The following is an 18,715-nucleotide window of genomic DNA, read 5'->3' as shown; positions in this document are numbered from 1 at the left end:
GAGAGAGAGAGAGAGAGAGAGAGAGAGACATCAATGATGAGAGAATCATTGATTGGCTACCTCCTGCACGCCCCATATTGGGGATTGAGCCTGCAATCCAGGCATGGGCCCTGAATGAGAATGGAACCATGACCTCCTAGTTCATTGGTCAACGCTCAACCACTGAGCCACTCCAGCCAGGCTCCAGTTTTATATTAATATTTGAATAGGTCCACTGGATGTATGACGTGAGAAGGACCTGGGGAGGTAAGGCGTGACAGGGGCAGGTTTCTTGGACAGGGAAGGGCTCTCCAAGGAGTTGGCAATTGAGCAAAGCTGTGAACAAAGTGAGGGGGCTCATGGCCTGGTTGTTCTGATCCCCGTGGCACAGATGTGGCTCAACCCACTGCAAATGCCACAGTGGCATGGTGTGGGAGGACCCACATGCACCTCCTTTAAGAAAACTTTAGTGGGGAGCATTGATGTCTGACAGACTAGCTGAGCTGCCACACCTCCAGATCTGCTGCATTTCATCTCTATGTGAGTCATAGAGAGATAGGAGAAAGAAAATACCTGGGGTATTGAAATCATTGCATGTGTATTTCTCTACTGCAGCATTCAGAACTATTGCACAATCTCATAGTTGATAGATGACATTTAAAATCTCCAAAATTTATAGGGAACGCATACAACTTAACAAAAGGAAGATAATCCAATCAAAAAATGGGCAAAGGACCTAAATAGACACTTTTCAAAAGTGGATATACAGAAGGCCAAGAGACATATGAAAAAATGTTCAAAGTCACTAATCATCTGAGAGATGCAAATCAGAATGATAATGAGGTACCATCTCACACCTGTCAGAATGACTATCATCAACAAATCGACAGATGAGAAGTGCTGGAGAGGATGTGAAGAAAAAGGAACCCTTGTGCACTGCTGGTGGGAATGCAGACTGGTACAGCCACTGTGGGAAACAGTATAGAGTTTCCTCAAAAAATTAAAAATGGAACTCCCATTTGACCCAGTAATCCCACTTCCAGGAATATATCCCAAGAAATAAGAAAGGATATATGCACCCCTATGTTCATTGCAACACAATTTACAATAGCTAAAATCTGGAAACAGCCTAAGTGCTCATCAGCAGATGAGTGGGTTAAAAAACCATGGTACATCTACGCAATGGAATACAACACTGCTGTAAAAGAGAAAGAACTATTACCATTCGCAACAGCATGGATGGGCCTGGAAAACATTATGCTAAATGAAATAAGCCAGTCGGGGAAGGATAAGTATCACATGATCTCACTTATTTGTGGAATATAATGAACAACATAAACTGATGAACAAAAAGAGATCCAGAGACATAGAAACAGATAATCAAACCTCAGAGGGAAGAAGAGGAGGGTGGGAGGGGAGGAGTAAGAGGTCAACCAAAGGACTTGTATGCATGCATATAAGCATAACCAATGGACACAGATAGTAGAGGGGTGAAGGCATGTGCTGGGGGGTAGGAGCAGCTGGGGAGAGATCAATGGGGGGAGGAGACATATGTAATACTCTCAACAATAAAGAATTTAAATTAAAAAAGAAAAGAAAAATCAATGATTTACAATGATGGCTGGGAATTTTCATGAGCCCTTATAGATGTTATAGAATCTTATATTTAGTTAAACCCTCATTCACAAGTAAGGACAAAATAAAAGCCTGTCTATTTATACAAGCATAGTTTATATTCCCACCTACCTTCATTAAAAGAATGGGTAAAAAAGAATGCACTAAAATAAGAAGAAAGATGGACCCATGGGGAAAGACAGGGTAATCACAGAAACAGTCAAAGTATATTGTTAAATTTAATAATCCGATGACTGCAAAAAACAAAACCTGTTGTTCAAAACTAAATTCTAAATAACAATCAGCAAATCAGAAAGTTAATAATGTTAGGTCTTTTGGAAAGTCTAAGGAACTGGAAAGAATAGGCCTGCATTCCTTCAGGTCAAGTGCCTGGAGCTGAGTAGATGCTGAAGTCAGTATCTTCATTCATTTAATTTATCATTCTTCGATGCCCATATTTTATGAGTATGATTCAATGAATTAGTGACAGAGCATAAGTTAGAAACTTAGGATCCAGGATCTTCTTGTTCATTATATCACTGCAATTTTTTTTTGCACACATGCCAATCTTAAGGAGTCTTTGAAATTCTTATTCTCATTGGAAACTCACCTCGGGCAGTGGTAGCCTATCAGATGGTGGACATTCCTTTCCATACCCGTCTCCATGAAAGTCTCTTCTTGCATACAAAGCTAGCCAAACCAAGATCATCTCACATGTGACTGCACAGGAAAGAGGCTCATTTCTTTCATATGAGTTGACCTATGGCACCTTTAACTATCCCTCTCACAGGATGCTGTTCCCACAAAAAACTTCTTATCTGCTCCTTCCTTCTCACGTGCCTGCTCTGCCACTGTGTGGTACTCAGATGTCAAAGCAACGGTGAATTGGCAGACTGTCAAATCTGCTCCTGAGTTTGGGTTCCTTGCAACACCAGATGCTTCCAGTCACCTGGGAAATCACTCTGACAATAGCTACATATCAAGCTCAAGGTCAAAGTGAATTCTCAGCAAATGCTGCAAAAATAGAAGTTTTCAGCCATTGTTTAAATAATTTATAACAGCAGGATGTATGCCTACTTGAAAAGTGAGAGGGAAGATTCCAAGTAAATGACATTTTTCTATTATGTCATAGAGGATAAGGAGTTGGGTATCTTCACCCAGAAGGACATGTGTTTAAGTGACGATGATGCAGTCAAATCCCTGAGTTCTAATCTAATGTTGCTCGTCCTCTGTCACTGACCAAAACTGAAGGTTCTGACAGATAAAGAAGCAACATGTCAACCCTACACAGCATATTCAAGCAAGGGATGATTTTTTTTGTCCAGATAAAGGACATGCTGTGTCACCGTTTATTTGAAGCAGATCGAAGGAAGGCATTTGGCACCAGCTCTCTGTTGTCTAGGAAGCTAATGCAATCTCCTGTTTTAAAATTTTGCCCTCAGATGTAGGAAAAGCCAAAGACCTACTCTGTCGCCACAGTGCCAACTCCTGCTGGAGGCTGGAGGCAGGAGGCTTACTCGCTACCTGATAGAGATGATGAGGGAAGTAGCTATGTGGACATCAGGGGCAAAAACACTCCATCACAGGGGAACCAGAACCAGGGTCCTAAAGCAGGAATGTGCCTGGTGTGTGTAAAGGATTGAGGAAACCAGTGTAACTGGGGCAGAGCAGAGTGGTGGAGCAAGGGGAAGTGGAGCATATGAAATCAGAACGGAGCCGAAGACAGGATCACATAAGACCTTGAAGATCTCTGTGCTCACTACCTTCTACTCCTGTTGAGCCAGAGGGTCACTGGAAGCTGCCATGTAGAGGACTAATATCCAAGTGCATTTAAGTATGTTTGCAACCACTAAGCATGCGAATCCATGTTTTCAACTGTCCATTTTATGAAATCTAAATACAGATCAAGTATTTCCAATGAAAATTTGGTGTCCGAATTGTGATGGGTTCTAAGTATAAAATGCACACTGGATTTTAAAGGTTAACATGATTAAAACTGTAAAATATCTCATTTGCAATTTTTATATTTACTTGCATACAGAAATGGTAATATTTTGGTTATACTGTGTTAAATAAAACATGAAAATTAATTCAATATGTTTCTCTTACTTTTTAATGTGACTACTAGAAAATTTGTAATTGTATTATATGGCTTACATTATACTTCTGCTGGACAGTACTACTTTGGAATAATTATTGTAAAACTTTAATATGCATAAGAACAACCTAAGGAGCTTCTTACCATGTGATTCACCAATTCACTGCAAGAGTCCAAAATAGGTCTAGGGTTGATCCCAAGACCTACTTCTTAAGCAAGCACTCCCAGTGGATGCTGAGCGGTCTGAAGACCCCTGCTCTATAAAGACAGCCCACAGTCTTGATTTTGCTAGTTTAAGATAAAGGCCCAAATCTTCATCAGAGAGTCATGGTGGAAATGGCCATACCTCTTCTGCAAACCAACAACTACCCGCTCTACCATCCTTTGGTCTAGATCTCCAAACCAGTTTCTTGCTTGAATTACCTATCAGCTATTGCCATGAACTTCAGGGGCTGAAATTACTTGCCAGATGGGACTCCAATCAACACTTCTCCCTCCTTCTCATCTGACCCAATACTGTCTACTCCACTGAACCAGCCATTTCCCACAGCAGGGCTCTCTGAGCCCAGCCTATTCCATTGCATAAGATATTCACATCTTTAAAAATATATTACAAACACCATCATTTACGTAAAAATTTACTAATTCTAAGCAGCTTTCACTTATATGTCGAGTGTCGAGTTTTAAAGTTATTAAGACAACTATTAAAGACTAAAACCAGGTTGGTAAAAAATAATCCAGTTCTCACTGGCCATTTGACTTCATCAAAAGTCAAAAAGTCCCAAGTAAATGTAATGTCAGTTCATTTTAATACATTTTTTCACATCTATTTTATTTTCCTTACTTAATTTTTTCATTATAGTAGACAGGATTTTTTTTAATTCAGGTAACATAAGAATTATCCACAATCTTACCATACAGAAATAAAACTTGTATTCCTTCTGGGGTATTTCTTTTTAATCCTTTTTACATGGTTTTGATTTTATTCTACATATAGTTGGGCATACTACTTTTTCACTCAACATTTTTGGATTCATCAAACTATTCTATTTCTTTAAAATATACAGTTCTCTCACCAGGAGCACTGTATAGACTTCATTTTCATAAGTTTCATATCTTAGTAAAATGCTAGATTTTATTTATTAAAAACCTTACAAACTTAAAAAAATAATTCCTGAATTTTTTCTCTGTGGGATCCTATTGTCAGTGGAATAATTTCAGTTATTTTCTTCTATATAGTTATGAATAGTATTTTGGAAAACTACTGATTTTTAAGTGTTTGTTTTTAACGTAGTTGTAGATTACAAAATAATATTTTTATTAATTTTCTTAGACTTCCTAGATATACAATCAATTTGTCTATAAATAATGATATCTTGCTATTTCCAACAGTTATGCAAGCCTATTTTTATCTCTTGCTTCATTCACTGAATAAAATTCCAAGGATGATTTCTACTGCCCACTTTTGGGAAATATTTCCCACAAAACATTTTACGGAAGGTATAGCAGTATACTCTAGGCTAGTTGAATGCCTTCAAGAGAATGCATTTAGACCTGGATACCCTAGTTCACGATGCCTATAGAAAAATGGAAGCATGTTCAAACATGTTGCCATGATGGATTCAAAGCCCTTGAACCTGCATTAGATCATGAACAGTTGAAAGAATTGGGAATGTTTATTTTAGAGAATAGACACTTATTTGAACTTGATGATGCAGGAAATTTCATTAAAACAGGAATTAGACATGTGCTTCCCCTCTCTAAAGAGAAGTGCTAGGACCAAACTACATGGAGGCTAATTTTTGGCCAATGTAAATAATTTTAATTAAAAAGTAAGTGGAATACCCCAGTAGGAAGGACACTCTCCTACAGGAGAAATTAGGGTCAACAATCCATTATAGAGAAGTTGTGAAATAGATTTGAACATCTGATAGGTAGTCAGACTGAATGGCTTTTAATATGCATCTTACTCCATATTCCATATATCCACAAGCACTTTGTTTACTGAATTCATTTAAATACAAATAGAAGTAGCACTGTTGACCCTTGAACAATGGGGGTAGGGGCATCAAACCACTCACAGTTGAAAATCCATGTATAATGTTTGGCTCCCCCAAAACTTAAGCTGTTCCTCAGTATCTAGGGGAGATTGGTTTCAGGAACTCTCATGGGCACCAAAATTTGTGCATGCTCAAGTGTTCCCTATGAAATGGGCTAGATAAATGTATACAATTGGCCCTCTGCATCCAGGGGCTCCAAACCATGAATGGAAAACAATACAGGTATTTATGGAAAAAATCCACATATAAGTGGACCCACACAGCTCAAACCAGTATTGTTCAAGGGTCAACTGTATATCAAAAGCACCTAATTACTTTTAGACTAACTTTTTAGTAAGCACACGTTAAAATTTAAATATATGAAATAAATTTATATGACTAAAAATGGAATAACACTTTCTCCAACCATTTCTTCCACCTGCAGCTTTGATCAATCAACAAATATTCATTAAGAAAGGCAAAAACATCAATATACTTAAAAAACTATCACCATGAAAAATGTTCTAATCATTTTTACTCTATTGCAAAAGAACATTTATATTTAAACATTAATTGAATATCCAAACAGATACTTCGCTCTGAGCATCTATATATATAAAAGCCTAAGCAACAGTCTAACCAGTCTGACCAGTAACAATGAAGCCCAATGACCACCAGGGGGCAGACACTCTAACCGGTAGCCATGATGCACACTGACCACCAGGGGGCAGATGTTCAACGCAGGAGCTGCTGAGCTGCAGTGACTTGGCAGCTGTGGTTCTCAGGTGACGCACCCAGAACCAGAGAGGAGGGAGCCCAATTCCAGGGTGCATCACCCAAGAACTGCCCTCTCATAATACGGGACCCCTCAGGGGATGTCAGAGAGCTAGTTTCTGCCTGATCCCCACAGGCCAGGCCAAGGGAACCTACTGGTGCACAAATCCATGCACTGGGCCTATAGTATACAATATAAGATTCATACTTCTCATTCCCAACAAAGAATTCTCTTTAGGAAATAGGTAATGAAAGCTGTTAACTAGTTTATGTCTTTATCATTCAAGATTAATATTAAAGCTGTATTTTCTTACATTCCCAAAATATCCTTGGGCAGCCTTTGTCCAGCCAAACACTCTTAAAACCAAAAGACAGCAAAAATGCTTATAAGATAGAAACTTACTGAAAAGTGATTATACCGTACTTGTCCTTATCTTGAGAGATTTAAGTATAATTATAAGCATTTTATTTAAATAATCTCACTGCAATTTATATGACCCCTATGATTACTGTTACCCTTAATCAACTGGTGTCATATGAATAACTTACCCAAAAAGTACAGAATTATAACATTTTATAGAGAAGATAAGGCATAATTCTTATGTTCCAGTCTTAATGTACTGGTGACAGTTGGTGATTCGATGAAACATCTGACCTCAGAAAGAGCAGCAGAGAAAAAACTGAGTGGCTGGCAGGATGGCGAGTTCATGACAGAAACAAGAAACCCTGTTCCTCACTGGACATTTTGGAGCATTCTCTTCTCTTCAGACACAAAGCAATATTCTAGAACTGTGGATTGATATGAAATGTAAAATACAAAGCAAAGCTCTTTTCTGAAAAATAAAACCCAGAATGAATAAGTCATGGAAATCCTTTACCTTCCTTGGCAGCCTGATGCCCCAGGTGCTGAAAGATGGCCCAGAGAAGAATGACATCTATTGTTCAGGAAGGTTTATGGGTGGGATCAGCCTGTCCCACTGAGTAGATTGTGCATTTGGCTGGTGAGCAAAAGTTGACCTGTCTCCCCAGAGAAGCAAACCAGAGCAACCAGAGAAGAGGCCATGGAAGCTAACGTCCAGCTCATGAGAGTCATCCAGGAAATGCGGGCAGAGATCAACAAGCTGGAGAAAGAGAATCAAGCCCTCCGGATGAAACTGACCTCAAGCAGTCAGAGAACCCCGGGATCAGGGGGACATTCAGAGGATGAAAGGGAAGAGGAAGTCACAGACATTGTTAACCTAGTAAAAGTGCCTGGACAATCTCCAGCAACACTTCACAATGTTATTTCCACTGATTCAGAACCGGATGCGCAGCAACACCAAGGTAAAGAAAGTCATAGCTCTTCTGGGCTGTGCCCATCTTTGCAAATATCTCGTAAACAGTAGGTTTATTGTGCCTCTCAAATAACTGCACAATTTGGTGTTTACAGTGGCAAGTTTCATCCTTTTTCTACTGATAGATGAACTTTGAATCCCGAGGCAAACGTTTCTTTAGCATCTTTAAGCAACATATTTTGGCAACATTAAAACTATTTTCATATATTCCTGGAAAAATAAGAATGACAGGTTGGTGAGGTTCAGTCATGTTAAAAACAATGTGTTTTTTCAAGCATTTAAATGCTACATAATAGAACACTGAGTGGGTATATGTCAAGAAGCATGCTCACTTACTAAGTTTGAATGCTATTGCACAACCGTTAAATGTATGAATATCAATCAGACAAATATGGTTACCAATGATTGGTCACTCACTGGCCACTTGACTCATCTTTAATCTTCATTTTCTTCATTTGAAAATGTTATAGTACTAATAAATCAACAAACAACAAGTGTTGGCATGAATGTGGAGGAAAGGAAACCCTTGTGCACTGCTGATAGAGAAGAAAATTGGTACAGTCACTATGGAAGACAATATGGAGTTTCCTCAAAACATTTTTAAAAAACTACCTTATATCCCAGCAATTCTACTTCTGAGTACATATCAGAAAAAAACAAAACTCTAATTCTAAAAGATATGTATACACCCTATGTTCATTGCAGTGATATTTACAGTAGCCAAGATATTGAAGCAACCCAAGTGCACATCAATAGATGAGTGGATAAAAAAGTTGTGGTACATGTGTACAATGAAATATTACTTGGCCATAAAAAATGAAGTCTTACCATTTGCAAAAACATGGATGGACCTAGAGGGTATTATTCTCAGTGAAATAAGTCAGACAGAGAAAGACAAATATCCTATGATTTTACTTATATGTGGAATCTAAAGAACAAAATAAATGAATAACCAAAATAGAAATAGACTTATAAATACAGAGAACAGACTAATGGTTGCCAGAAGGCAAGTTGGGTTGGGAGGCTGGGTGAAAAAGGTGAAGGGATTAAGAAGTGTAAATTGCTAATTACAAAATACAGTAGTCACAGGGATGTAAGGTACAGTACAGGGAATATAGTCAATAATATCTTAATAACTATTTATGGTGACAGGTAGGCACTTGAATTATCAGGGGGATCACTTCATAAATTATATAATTGTCTAATCACCATGCTGTACGCCTGGAACTCATACAAAATAATATTGAATGTCAACTATAACTTAAAAATAAAATAAGAAAATGTTATAGTACCTATGTCACGTGGTTGTGAGGATTAACTGCAATAATAGACCACATGCTTAGTATAGCACCTGGCAAACACACAATAATTGGCAGATATTGTTGTTTATCCATGTTTTACATAATTCAACCTACTATACAAGTTGAAGACTTCAAGATGCAGGGTCAATATCTGAAATATTCTAAAAATAAAATCTCTCATCTTTTACTGGGAATAATTTTGACTGTGAAGACTATACATGAAGTCAGAAATCAGCAGAGCAAGAAAATGCATCCTACATTTAAATTGTCAGTGCTTGCCTGCACACAGAATATTCAAATAAAATTGATATGCATAATTAAATATTCAATGCTGTCTTAATGCCATCTGCCAAAGGCTTTGGGCAATGCCATTTAGAACAACTTGGCAATGAGACATGCCATACTTACCAGCTGCTTTTCTCTGTTAGAGAAGTCTCTCTCTAGGATGAGACCCTGTGTTTCAAAGCTGGAAACAGATTTCAATCAGGGTCTTTTCCCTTTTTGTCAAGTACATCTCTGGATCTGAGTAGTTCTGTCTGCTAGTTATTTGATAAAATTAAAAATCATAACCTATAAGGAGGTTTGAACTTCTCCTGGTGAAAAAAAAAAAGGACATTTGTAATATGTACTTACTCCAGGGCTTCATAACCTCTGCATTCTTGACATTTTGGGCTGAGTAGTTCTGTGTGTAGGATATTGTAGGATGTTCAGCAACGTTCCTGGCTTCCAAGCACTGGATGCCAGTAGCACCTGCCTCCCCCCTCCAGTCCTGAGCATCAAAAATGCCTTCAGACATCCCAAAATTTCCTCCAGTTGGAAACCACTGGCCCTACTCCAAGGTGAACAACACGCCTTCAAACCTATTTTCTATGATGCTTATCCTAATAAGAAAGTAAGTGGTGTTTATGTATCTTGTGCTATTCTAAAACAAGTATTATACTTTTCAAAGACTAGAGTATGCCATGCCAACAAGCTGAGGTTAGAATATTAATAAGACAATTGATATGATATGTCAGCATATGGATGGCAACTTTCAATAAGAATATTAGCATTAAGTTTGAAAAGAACGGTGAAAAAGGTTTGATAAATTTTGGTAACTCTTACCTGTTGCGCAAATAAAACAAAGAAAGAAATATGATTTAAATTTGTGCTTGGAAGCCCAGTTGAATATTACTTTAAGTGATATATACCTGTGTTATATGTGATGTGCTATTACAAAAGTAAGTGACACAGTAGAAAGAACATTGGCCTAACCACATAGAATTCCTGATTTTAGTATCCTCATGTAAAAATGAGTGGATCGGAACAGACACTCTCCAAGGCCTATCCCAACTATAAAATTATGTGACTCTATGGATGTAACATGTTTTTATGATCACTTTCCTCATCTGTAAAATAGGGATAGTGGTAGAATCTATCCCACAGGCTAGAGGATTAAATGAAATAACATAGACTCATCATGAGTTACTTGAAGTAGTTGTCTTAATATCATTAGATATGTCAGAAAAATATTATTTTACTTGAATATAAATTTTATTAGCAGTTTTTTAATAAGATATTTCCAACATTAGTCAAAATTCATACTTATAACTGAATCATAGAAATTTGATACTGGAAAGGGTCTTTAGAGATCATCCCCTTATTTTACAGTTGTCGATATAAGACCCAGAGAGATCAAACAACATGGCCAATTCTCTTTTGAAAAGAGAATAACATAAATCTATTCTTTGAGAAGGAAAAAGGTGAAATCACAAGTGTGAGTCTCATTTAAGAAAGGAAACAATTAAAGAGGACCTGGAAGCAAATCACTTGAAACTGAAAAGGTCTTCTGTTTGTTCTATGATGTGTGTAGTGAGACAAAATGAGATTTGATGAGCAGGGAAAGTCTATTTCCCATCACTCAACTGAGGACACAGAGCTATGCTACAGCCCTGGGGCACAGCTGCTTGGTGAAATACATATATACTAGAGGCCCAGTGCATGGATTCGTGCACCGGTGGGGTCCCTCAGCATGGCCTGTGGGGATCTGGCCAAAACCGGCAGTCCAATATCCCCTGAGGGATGTAGTAGTGAACGAAGCGACAGGTGGCTGGGAAGGAGCCTGACCCCAGACAGGCACCGCACCACTCCGGCTCATCCTGGCCCTACTGCACCTGCTGCCACCGCTCAGTAGGCTTGCTGCCGCTCTGCTGTGGGTCCTGATCCCAGTCCAGGTCTGGATAGGGGAGGGGCAAGCAGGGGGAGTGTCTGTGGGAGTGGCTCACGCTGCCACAGCTGCACTCGCCTGGTACCCATTGGTCAGCTGAGCAGTGCTCCTGCTATGGGAGTGCACTGATTGCCAGGGGGCAGCTCCTGCATTGAGCGTCTGCCCCCTGGTGGTCAGTGCACGTCATATGACCAGTCGAACAAAGAGTCAAACAGTTGAATGGCCAAATGGTCACGTAGGCTTTTATATATATAGATGAATACAGAGCACAGGCTCAGAATGAATCTTTGTTAAATAATCATGGAAACACCTGTAATGTGTATAACCCTTTGGTAGGTATGAAATTCAACCAGCACTTTCAGGGATGTTTCTCTCACCCCTCCTTCCTGGGCAACCTCACTTTGGGACTATTAGGAAAGAGATAATTTGCTACAAAAAAGATAAAAGAAACTCTCTTTACAGAGAACCCTCATCATTGCTGGACCTCTGATTCTCTTCAATCTACTCATATCCATTACTGCAAAAAAAAACTGCACTTGGCATTGATCTTTAAAATTGTGCTAATGACTGCCATTGTGTGTTGAATATATTTTCCATCTTATTGACAAGAAACTAAAAGATACAGACTATTGTGACCCAGGGAGATGAACAAAGAGCCTATTTGCTAATCAGTCAAGCTGGAGTGTATGTAAGGATAAACATAAGTTGACTATCATCAGCATAATTTCCTCTGTTGTGTTTTTTTACCACTTGGTATAAAGAGATTGTTTCATAATCCTTTTAAACAGAAACATTTGTATTTGTCAATAGTCAGAAGCCTGTTCTTAGATAATTATGGAAGCTCTATATCATAGCTAAAGAAAAGTATTTCAAGATCATTTATGAGCAGTATTTAGATTTAATCATCTCAGATAGATTTGAACTTAAATTTTCCCTGGACTCCTGCCTAAAATTTGATCTTCTACTCTTCCACACTGTAGAAAGCCATGGCAGCTTGACTTTTTGCAATGGCCATAATAATTTGCTGTCTGTGTTCTGCAGACATGGGCATCAAACATAAATTAAAAAATAATAATGCTTTTGAAACTCTCAAAGCATAAACATAAGGCAGGGCTTACTTACACTTCCATGCTAGTTAATGGCAAAGTGGTGACAAGAAACCATAAAGATTCAACAAGAATGTATTACTTGTGCTCCCAAAAATGAAACCCAACCAATGAGGTCAGTGTCATTGGCCTCAGGGGTATAACTACATGTCTAAGTAGAGATTGAATCACAGGCTCTGAGTCAGTTAGCACAGTGCTCGAGCTGAGGTTCAGACAAAACAAGACTCCCGGAAATGCAATTCTTTTAACCAAGCTGCTTTAGTTACAAGGAATGGTTCTAGAAGACTTGATTTACCTCAAGAAAAGAGCTTGTTGGAAGATACTTATGGACAGAAATGGAATTGGAAGCCCTCAGAAACTAAGGCCACAAATCTCTCTGTCTCTCTCAATAGCTCTCCAGTTTTTCACAAGAGGTATTTTTGTTTCTTTCCACGCGTCTTCTTTGCTTTCATCTCTCATCCAACATGCTTCCTTATAATGATTGTCCCAACTAAAGCCAAGACACATAATTATAGGCCAATTAGCAGCAGCCTGTTCAATTATTTGTGGCCACTCAGGCGAGGGGCTGTGGGTGAGTAGAGTCTTCTAGAATTAGGACTGAGAAAGCCATCCGGAATTAGAATCTCTAGAAGATCCATGTTCTTCCCACTTAAAGTTTTGTATCTCTATATATCAAAGTCTTAGTTCAAATGCTATGTTCCCTAAAAGTTTTAACCTGACTACACTATTTAAAGACCCTGCAGACACCCTCCCTCCTCTGTTTCTATCCCCTTGTTCTCAGAAGCCTTATTTGTTTTTCTAGAATCTATCTGAATGTTATGTTTGTGAATTGTCTGTTTGCCACCCAAGAGGATAAGCTCTAGGCAGGCAAGAATTCTGTGTTGTTTACTACCACATCCCTATCTCTTTAAAAAAGTGTCTGGCACATGGTTGGCACTCAACTCTTTGCAAAATGAATCAGTGAATGGATGTCTCTTGTGCAAAAAGAAAATAAAAAATAATAATATTGCTTAGTTTCAATAAAGTACTAGCAACATAATTTTCCATTTCCAGGCATCATTAAAGGTCGAATTTTTAAGCTTAAATTTTGTGTCTTCTGTACAGACAATGTCATGATTGTTAGACGCTATTCCATTTCCTCACCAGTCCATTCATTTGCTGCAAATGATCCTTGGAAATCTGGGAAAAGACATCCAAGTAGTAGAATTCTAGAAGCTCAGGGAATGCTTAAACCACTGACATGTTCTTCAATCAAGAAGCAAGACAATGAAGAAAAAGCATTTGCAGAAGATTCTTTTACCAGCAAAAGTTCCAGCCACAGAGCCTTTCCCGTGTACGTTCCCAGTGGCAGGTAAGGTCCAATCTTCCCTAAGCTAGTTTTCAGGTGCCTGCTGTGATGGCTACTGAGACATTCCCCTGGGTGAGCAAGATCATATCTAGGGAGGGAGATAATACCAAGTAGGCCAGTAGGCCAAAATAATTTCCATCTTAGGTTGTCATTTCAGAAATCAAAAGGAACACATTTATTTGAGGTCAAATGGCACTCTAGAGAGGCCTCTAATAAGTGAAAATAGTCTTCACTTACTCACCAAGCATTTTGTATCAATCCTCACCTGAGGATATTTTTCCATTGATTTTAGAGAGAGTGGAAGAGAGAGGGAAAGACAGAGAGAAATACCTATGTGAGAGAAACACATCAATTGGTTGCTTCATGCACATGCCCCGACCAGGGCCCAGGCCAGGCAGATACCTGCAACTGCGATACGTGCCCTTGACTGGAATCGAACCCAGAACCCTTCAGTCTGCAGGCCGACGCTCTATCCACTGAGCCAAAATGGCTAAGGCTCATCAAACATGATTAATGATCAAACTCTGAGCTAGGAACTAGCAATATAAGAGTCAGCAAAAATAAAACATTGTGCTTGAAACTTTCATGCAGCAACGAAGCCACATAAGTGAACTGACCCCTATAGTAACAAGTGTCTTGGGGGGAAGACACAATTACTCTGGGAGCTGAACGCAGAATTCCTCTCTCAGAGATAACTATTCTTTTGGAGAAAGATGCCTTAATGGGCTTTTTGTGGCATAAAAAGGGCCCTTTTTGGCCTAACCCAAAATGGCCTAGAGACAAAGAGAAAACTAACCTATAATGCAAAATACATGAATTGGCATTTAGGAGTTAGAAGCAGCCTGAGAACTGCAGGAATTGAGAAAATATTGGAGAGACAGGCTGAGAGTTAAAGAGGACAGCTGGCCAGTGGTCCCTGTAGTGGGTAGAGCCAGGGGCTCTTTCAGAACAAGATTTCCACCATCAAGATTATTTATCTGCTCTACTCTGCTAGAGCATGACCTCCCTCCCCCACAATCGGCATTCCTATCTTCCAGCCCCCACTTTGGCCCTGACACTTTAGCAGGAGTCTCTGCACATGTGTCTCCTAAGAGTAGAAGGAGGAAAATAAAGGAAAAAAAGGGGGCCTGGGCTCTACCCACCACATGGGTAGCTGTCAAAAATCCCTTCCTATGTGGGCTTTTTCTTTTGTAACATGATAATCAATAAACATGAAAATACATAAAGTGTATATTATGTTGAATGGTGATAAGTACTAAAGAGAAAAATAAACCAATTACAATGAAAAGAGAAGGGTTAGAGGAGTAAGCACTATTGAAGTTTTTACATCATGGCTAGAAAATGCCTCATCATTTGAGTAAAGCAGAGAGGGTTTTGAGGATTTCAGGCACTGGGCACGGGGAGAACATTCTAGGCTTTGAGAACTCAGAATGCAAGGTAGCTGGACAGGTTCATGGCTCGTGCATGAGGAAAGGCAAGGAGGCAGGTGAGACTGCAATGGAGTAAGAAAGAGAAATGAAGGGAAATTATAAGGTGGGCTTCCACTTTCTTCCAATGAGTTCAGATTTATTCCAAGTGATTTGGGGTACATAATAATGCTCTTTTCATTAAAAAAAAAAAAAGATCATATCAGGAGCCCTGTTTTGAAATGACTATAGAAAAAAAATACAGAAATCAAGAAGACCAGGTTTAAGGCTAAAAAAGTAATGTAGGCAACGAGGTGATCATTTCTTGGCCAGGAGTAGTAACCGTGGGTGTTAGTGTCTGAATATGTTTTGAAGGTAGAACCAATAAGATTGGTTGATGGAGCAGCTGTGGGATATAGAAATAAGAAATACTAACCCAACTATTGTGTCTTCAGAGAAAGAAGAAAAGCAGAGATCTACCCTTGGCCTAAACATATTATACATACATACATATACACATATATACATATATAGTTGTAGTTACATAAAAGTACAAAATCTTCACTGAAAAAAATTATAATTATCACAAATTATAAAGCATAAATGCAATATTCAAAGTAAACAGTACAAAAAGGAAAATCTTTCATATTCCCACATATGAAGAACCATCATTTAGATTTTAATAGCTATCTTTCCAGGCTTATGTCCACATAGTCTAAAATTGCACAGCGCCTGTTTTATAATGTTTTATTTTTTGCACTTAAACCATTACATTTTCACAGACCTACAATGCTAACTGAGAAATATAGTAATATCAATTTTCCCATTTCCATGTACATATTTTCTATGATAGTTTGGGAACCTACCCAATGTTTATGGTGTATTTATTTTTCTGAAGCAAAACATTTTCCAACTTCCAAGCTGCCAACAAATAAACTACTTGAACACAATCCATTTCTAATTTGGAATCTACTTTAGTTTGAAAGATTGAGCCAATTTTAGGACTGTGTTAAAACAAGAAAGTCAGTAATGAATGAAAATCAACAGCTGGGTTGGCATAAAATCCAGTGGATACAGAGAGAACTGTTGAGTAGGAATTAAACATGTGTGGTTTTTTTACTCCTTTTTTATTTTGCCTTTTACTTTCTCAAGGACTAGCTAGCAAAGTAACTTGTCATGACTTTACTCCTCTGATTTTTTTGGTAAAATTATTTCCTTTATGATAACTTTCAAAAAAATGTATGGAGACCAATTTGTTTGAACTGGCTTTTTTGAACAGTCAGGCATCATTCCTCATTTGCTTGTGAGCTTCTCACTATTATATCAAGGAAGTATTTTATAAGATAATGCCAATGTCAATATTTCTAAGAACAAATGCTCTCCCAAAACTAGAGGTAGAATTTTAATCTTTCCTAAATTTTGCCATAGAAATGCAATATTTTTCTTCTTTGTTTAAGAAAAATATCTCAGGCTGTCAAAAAGATTAGGGGGAAGGGTCCATGGAAACAATTAATATTACAAATGCTATGTTATTCATTTTACTGATAGAAGAAACCAGACACATTAAAATAAACATATTCTGTTCTGTTGCTATTACACAAATGGTTAGGAAGGCAGATTGCACTCACATAGCGCAAACCCCAACTCCATCATTAACCAATAACAGTCTTGGAAAAGTTCCTTGTCTGTCCTATGCCAGTTTACTCCTCTATAAAAAGGGAATCACAATAGCACTTACCTTATTGCTTTTGTGAAGAATAAATGAGACAGTGAAGTAAATACTTACTAAGAAGCAGCAGTTATTATTTTATTGATCCTAATAAATGGAACCACTGGCCTCCCTCCCAAGGGAGGAAGCAGATATATTTCCCTAGTTGCAGGCCACTAAATGTCATTCACTGGATTTATAACTTTATCTAATAAAGAGATAAAGAGAGAGAGAGAACAAAATTGGGGAAAAGGCAGTAATTTTAAACAATATTCTTTAGACTTATTCCTGGGAGAAGTTTACTCTGGTTTATGTCAAAATTCTACATAGCACTGTTAGAGGGAAAAAGAGAAACGGGCAAAATGAAAAGATAATTGCTCACATAATTCAGGGTCATTATCGTCACTGTTCTCTCCCCTTTATTGTCCAGATGTGGTGGATATTCAGTTACTTCAAAGTCTATAACTGTAGATGGATCTGGATTATAAAATAATTGCCTCAATTTTCTGCTTCCTTTCAACCAAATAGCTTGGCTGGGAAAAGACCTTTTGCCTAAGACAGCATGGTATTCAACTTTAAACATCAAGTTAATAATTTTCAGGCTTAAAGACGCTCTCTCAATAGTTTCAAATTTTAGTTTTATCAACACCCTTCACTATTCTTAATTAAAGGGCCAGTTTCAACATATAATCTTGAATTGTTGATGAGCAAATATCTAGTAGGATATATTTAAAATGAAGTTTTAACACTGTAGGCACTGGTTGGTGATTTGGAAAAATGCTAAATGCTAAATGTTTTGTATAAAAGCTACTAACAAGTTTTATTTATCTTCCCCTTATTTTGTTTGTTTGTTTGTTTGTTTGTTTTTTAGGGAAAAGATTAAGGCAGTTAGTTTCCTGTTACCCATGGACATAGCTTCATATTCCAAAAATTCAAGTTCTTTGAAATACTCACCAAATCAGGCGACAAATCAGCTAAATACCATTACGGAATAAGATGTGTGAAATGGTAAAATTTAAGAAATAGTTGGTTCCCAAGAGTTGGGAACACCAACACCTCACAGGTTCAGTGTCCTCTCCTGAAAAGAGCTCTGGCAAGATGCCCAGTAGATACACAAAATACTTGGTGTGAGGTCAGTGGACTTGTCAATAAACTTGACCAAAAAATGGAAGCGCTTACTTTGTGTTGTTGTTGAATGCTGATGTTGATGTGTGTAGCAGCTATTGTAGTCTCTCTGTGCAGCATGTAAGCAATTAAATGTGAATAAATTAAATCGAGTGCTATGTTCGGTGTCTGTGTTATGCTATCTGAAAATGCTGCTGTTCACATTATAAATGTCACTTTCCAGATGGAACTAACAAATCAAAAAAAAAGGACTGTTTTTATTAATGGCATACAGGCAATAGCGATTATCCTTATAGTTAATTGTGCATCAATATTTCACTGTTAATGTCCTGTGTCACTGGCATGTGAGCACAAACATAGCCAACTTCAATAGCCTACATTGTGGGTTCAGCATGGCTAGTGACAAAGACACTAAACCAAGTTAGGAGAGAGAAAAGGTTCAGGATCATTACTTAAGGGTTGGAAATCTCAGAACTCCTCCTTCTAGTCAAGAGAACATCTCTGCTTCCTGTTCTAATCCCATTCTAATACCAATACACCTTTAAAACAGACACATAAAGATTTCTAGAATGTTAAAGTGCAGATTCCTGAGCCCTGATCCAAACTAACTGAATTGGTTGGAGAAGTTGGGAGGCAGTCAGAAATAAGACCAGAAATTCACATTTTAAACAAGCCTT

At 38.1% G+C, this 18,715-nt stretch overlaps 1 protein-coding gene across 1 annotated transcript; it reads left to right on the top strand.

Moving 5' to 3' along the window:
* The first annotated feature begins 7,565 nt into the window (after positions 1–7,565).
* Positions 7,566–17,908, top strand: LOC106698598 (putative coiled-coil domain-containing protein 195). The gene is made up of 3 exons (XM_014463210.2): positions 7,566–7,827; positions 13,556–13,802; positions 17,785–17,908. The coding sequence occupies exons 1-3, from the start codon at positions 7,566–7,568 to the stop codon at positions 17,906–17,908; spliced, it is 633 nt and encodes a 210-aa protein (XP_014318696.1).
* Positions 17,909–18,715: the final 807 nt, after the last annotated feature.

This window comes from Myotis lucifugus, unplaced genomic scaffold, assembly GCF_000147115.1.
Source record: "Myotis lucifugus unplaced genomic scaffold, Myoluc2.0 scaffold_3, whole genome shotgun sequence".
NCBI classification, from domain to species: domain Eukaryota; kingdom Metazoa; phylum Chordata; class Mammalia; order Chiroptera; family Vespertilionidae; genus Myotis; species Myotis lucifugus.
The sequence above is the reverse complement of the archived record's forward strand: the minus strand, read 5'-3'. Positions and strand labels throughout refer to the sequence as shown.

Bases quoted from the DNA above. Each gene is read 5' to 3' on its own strand.
- LOC106698598 (XM_014463210.2), top strand. From the start codon at position 7,566: ATGGAAGCTAACGTCCAGCTCATGAGAGTCATCCAGGAAATGCGGGCA. The intron at 7,828-13,555 runs GTAAAGAAAGTC...TCTTCTGTACAG, and splicing joins GGATGCGCAGCAACACCAAG to ACAATGTCATGATTGTTAGA. The intron at 13,803-17,784 runs GTAAGGTCCAAT...TTTGTTTTTTAG, and splicing joins GTGTACGTTCCCAGTGGCAG to GGAAAAGATTAAGGCAGTTA.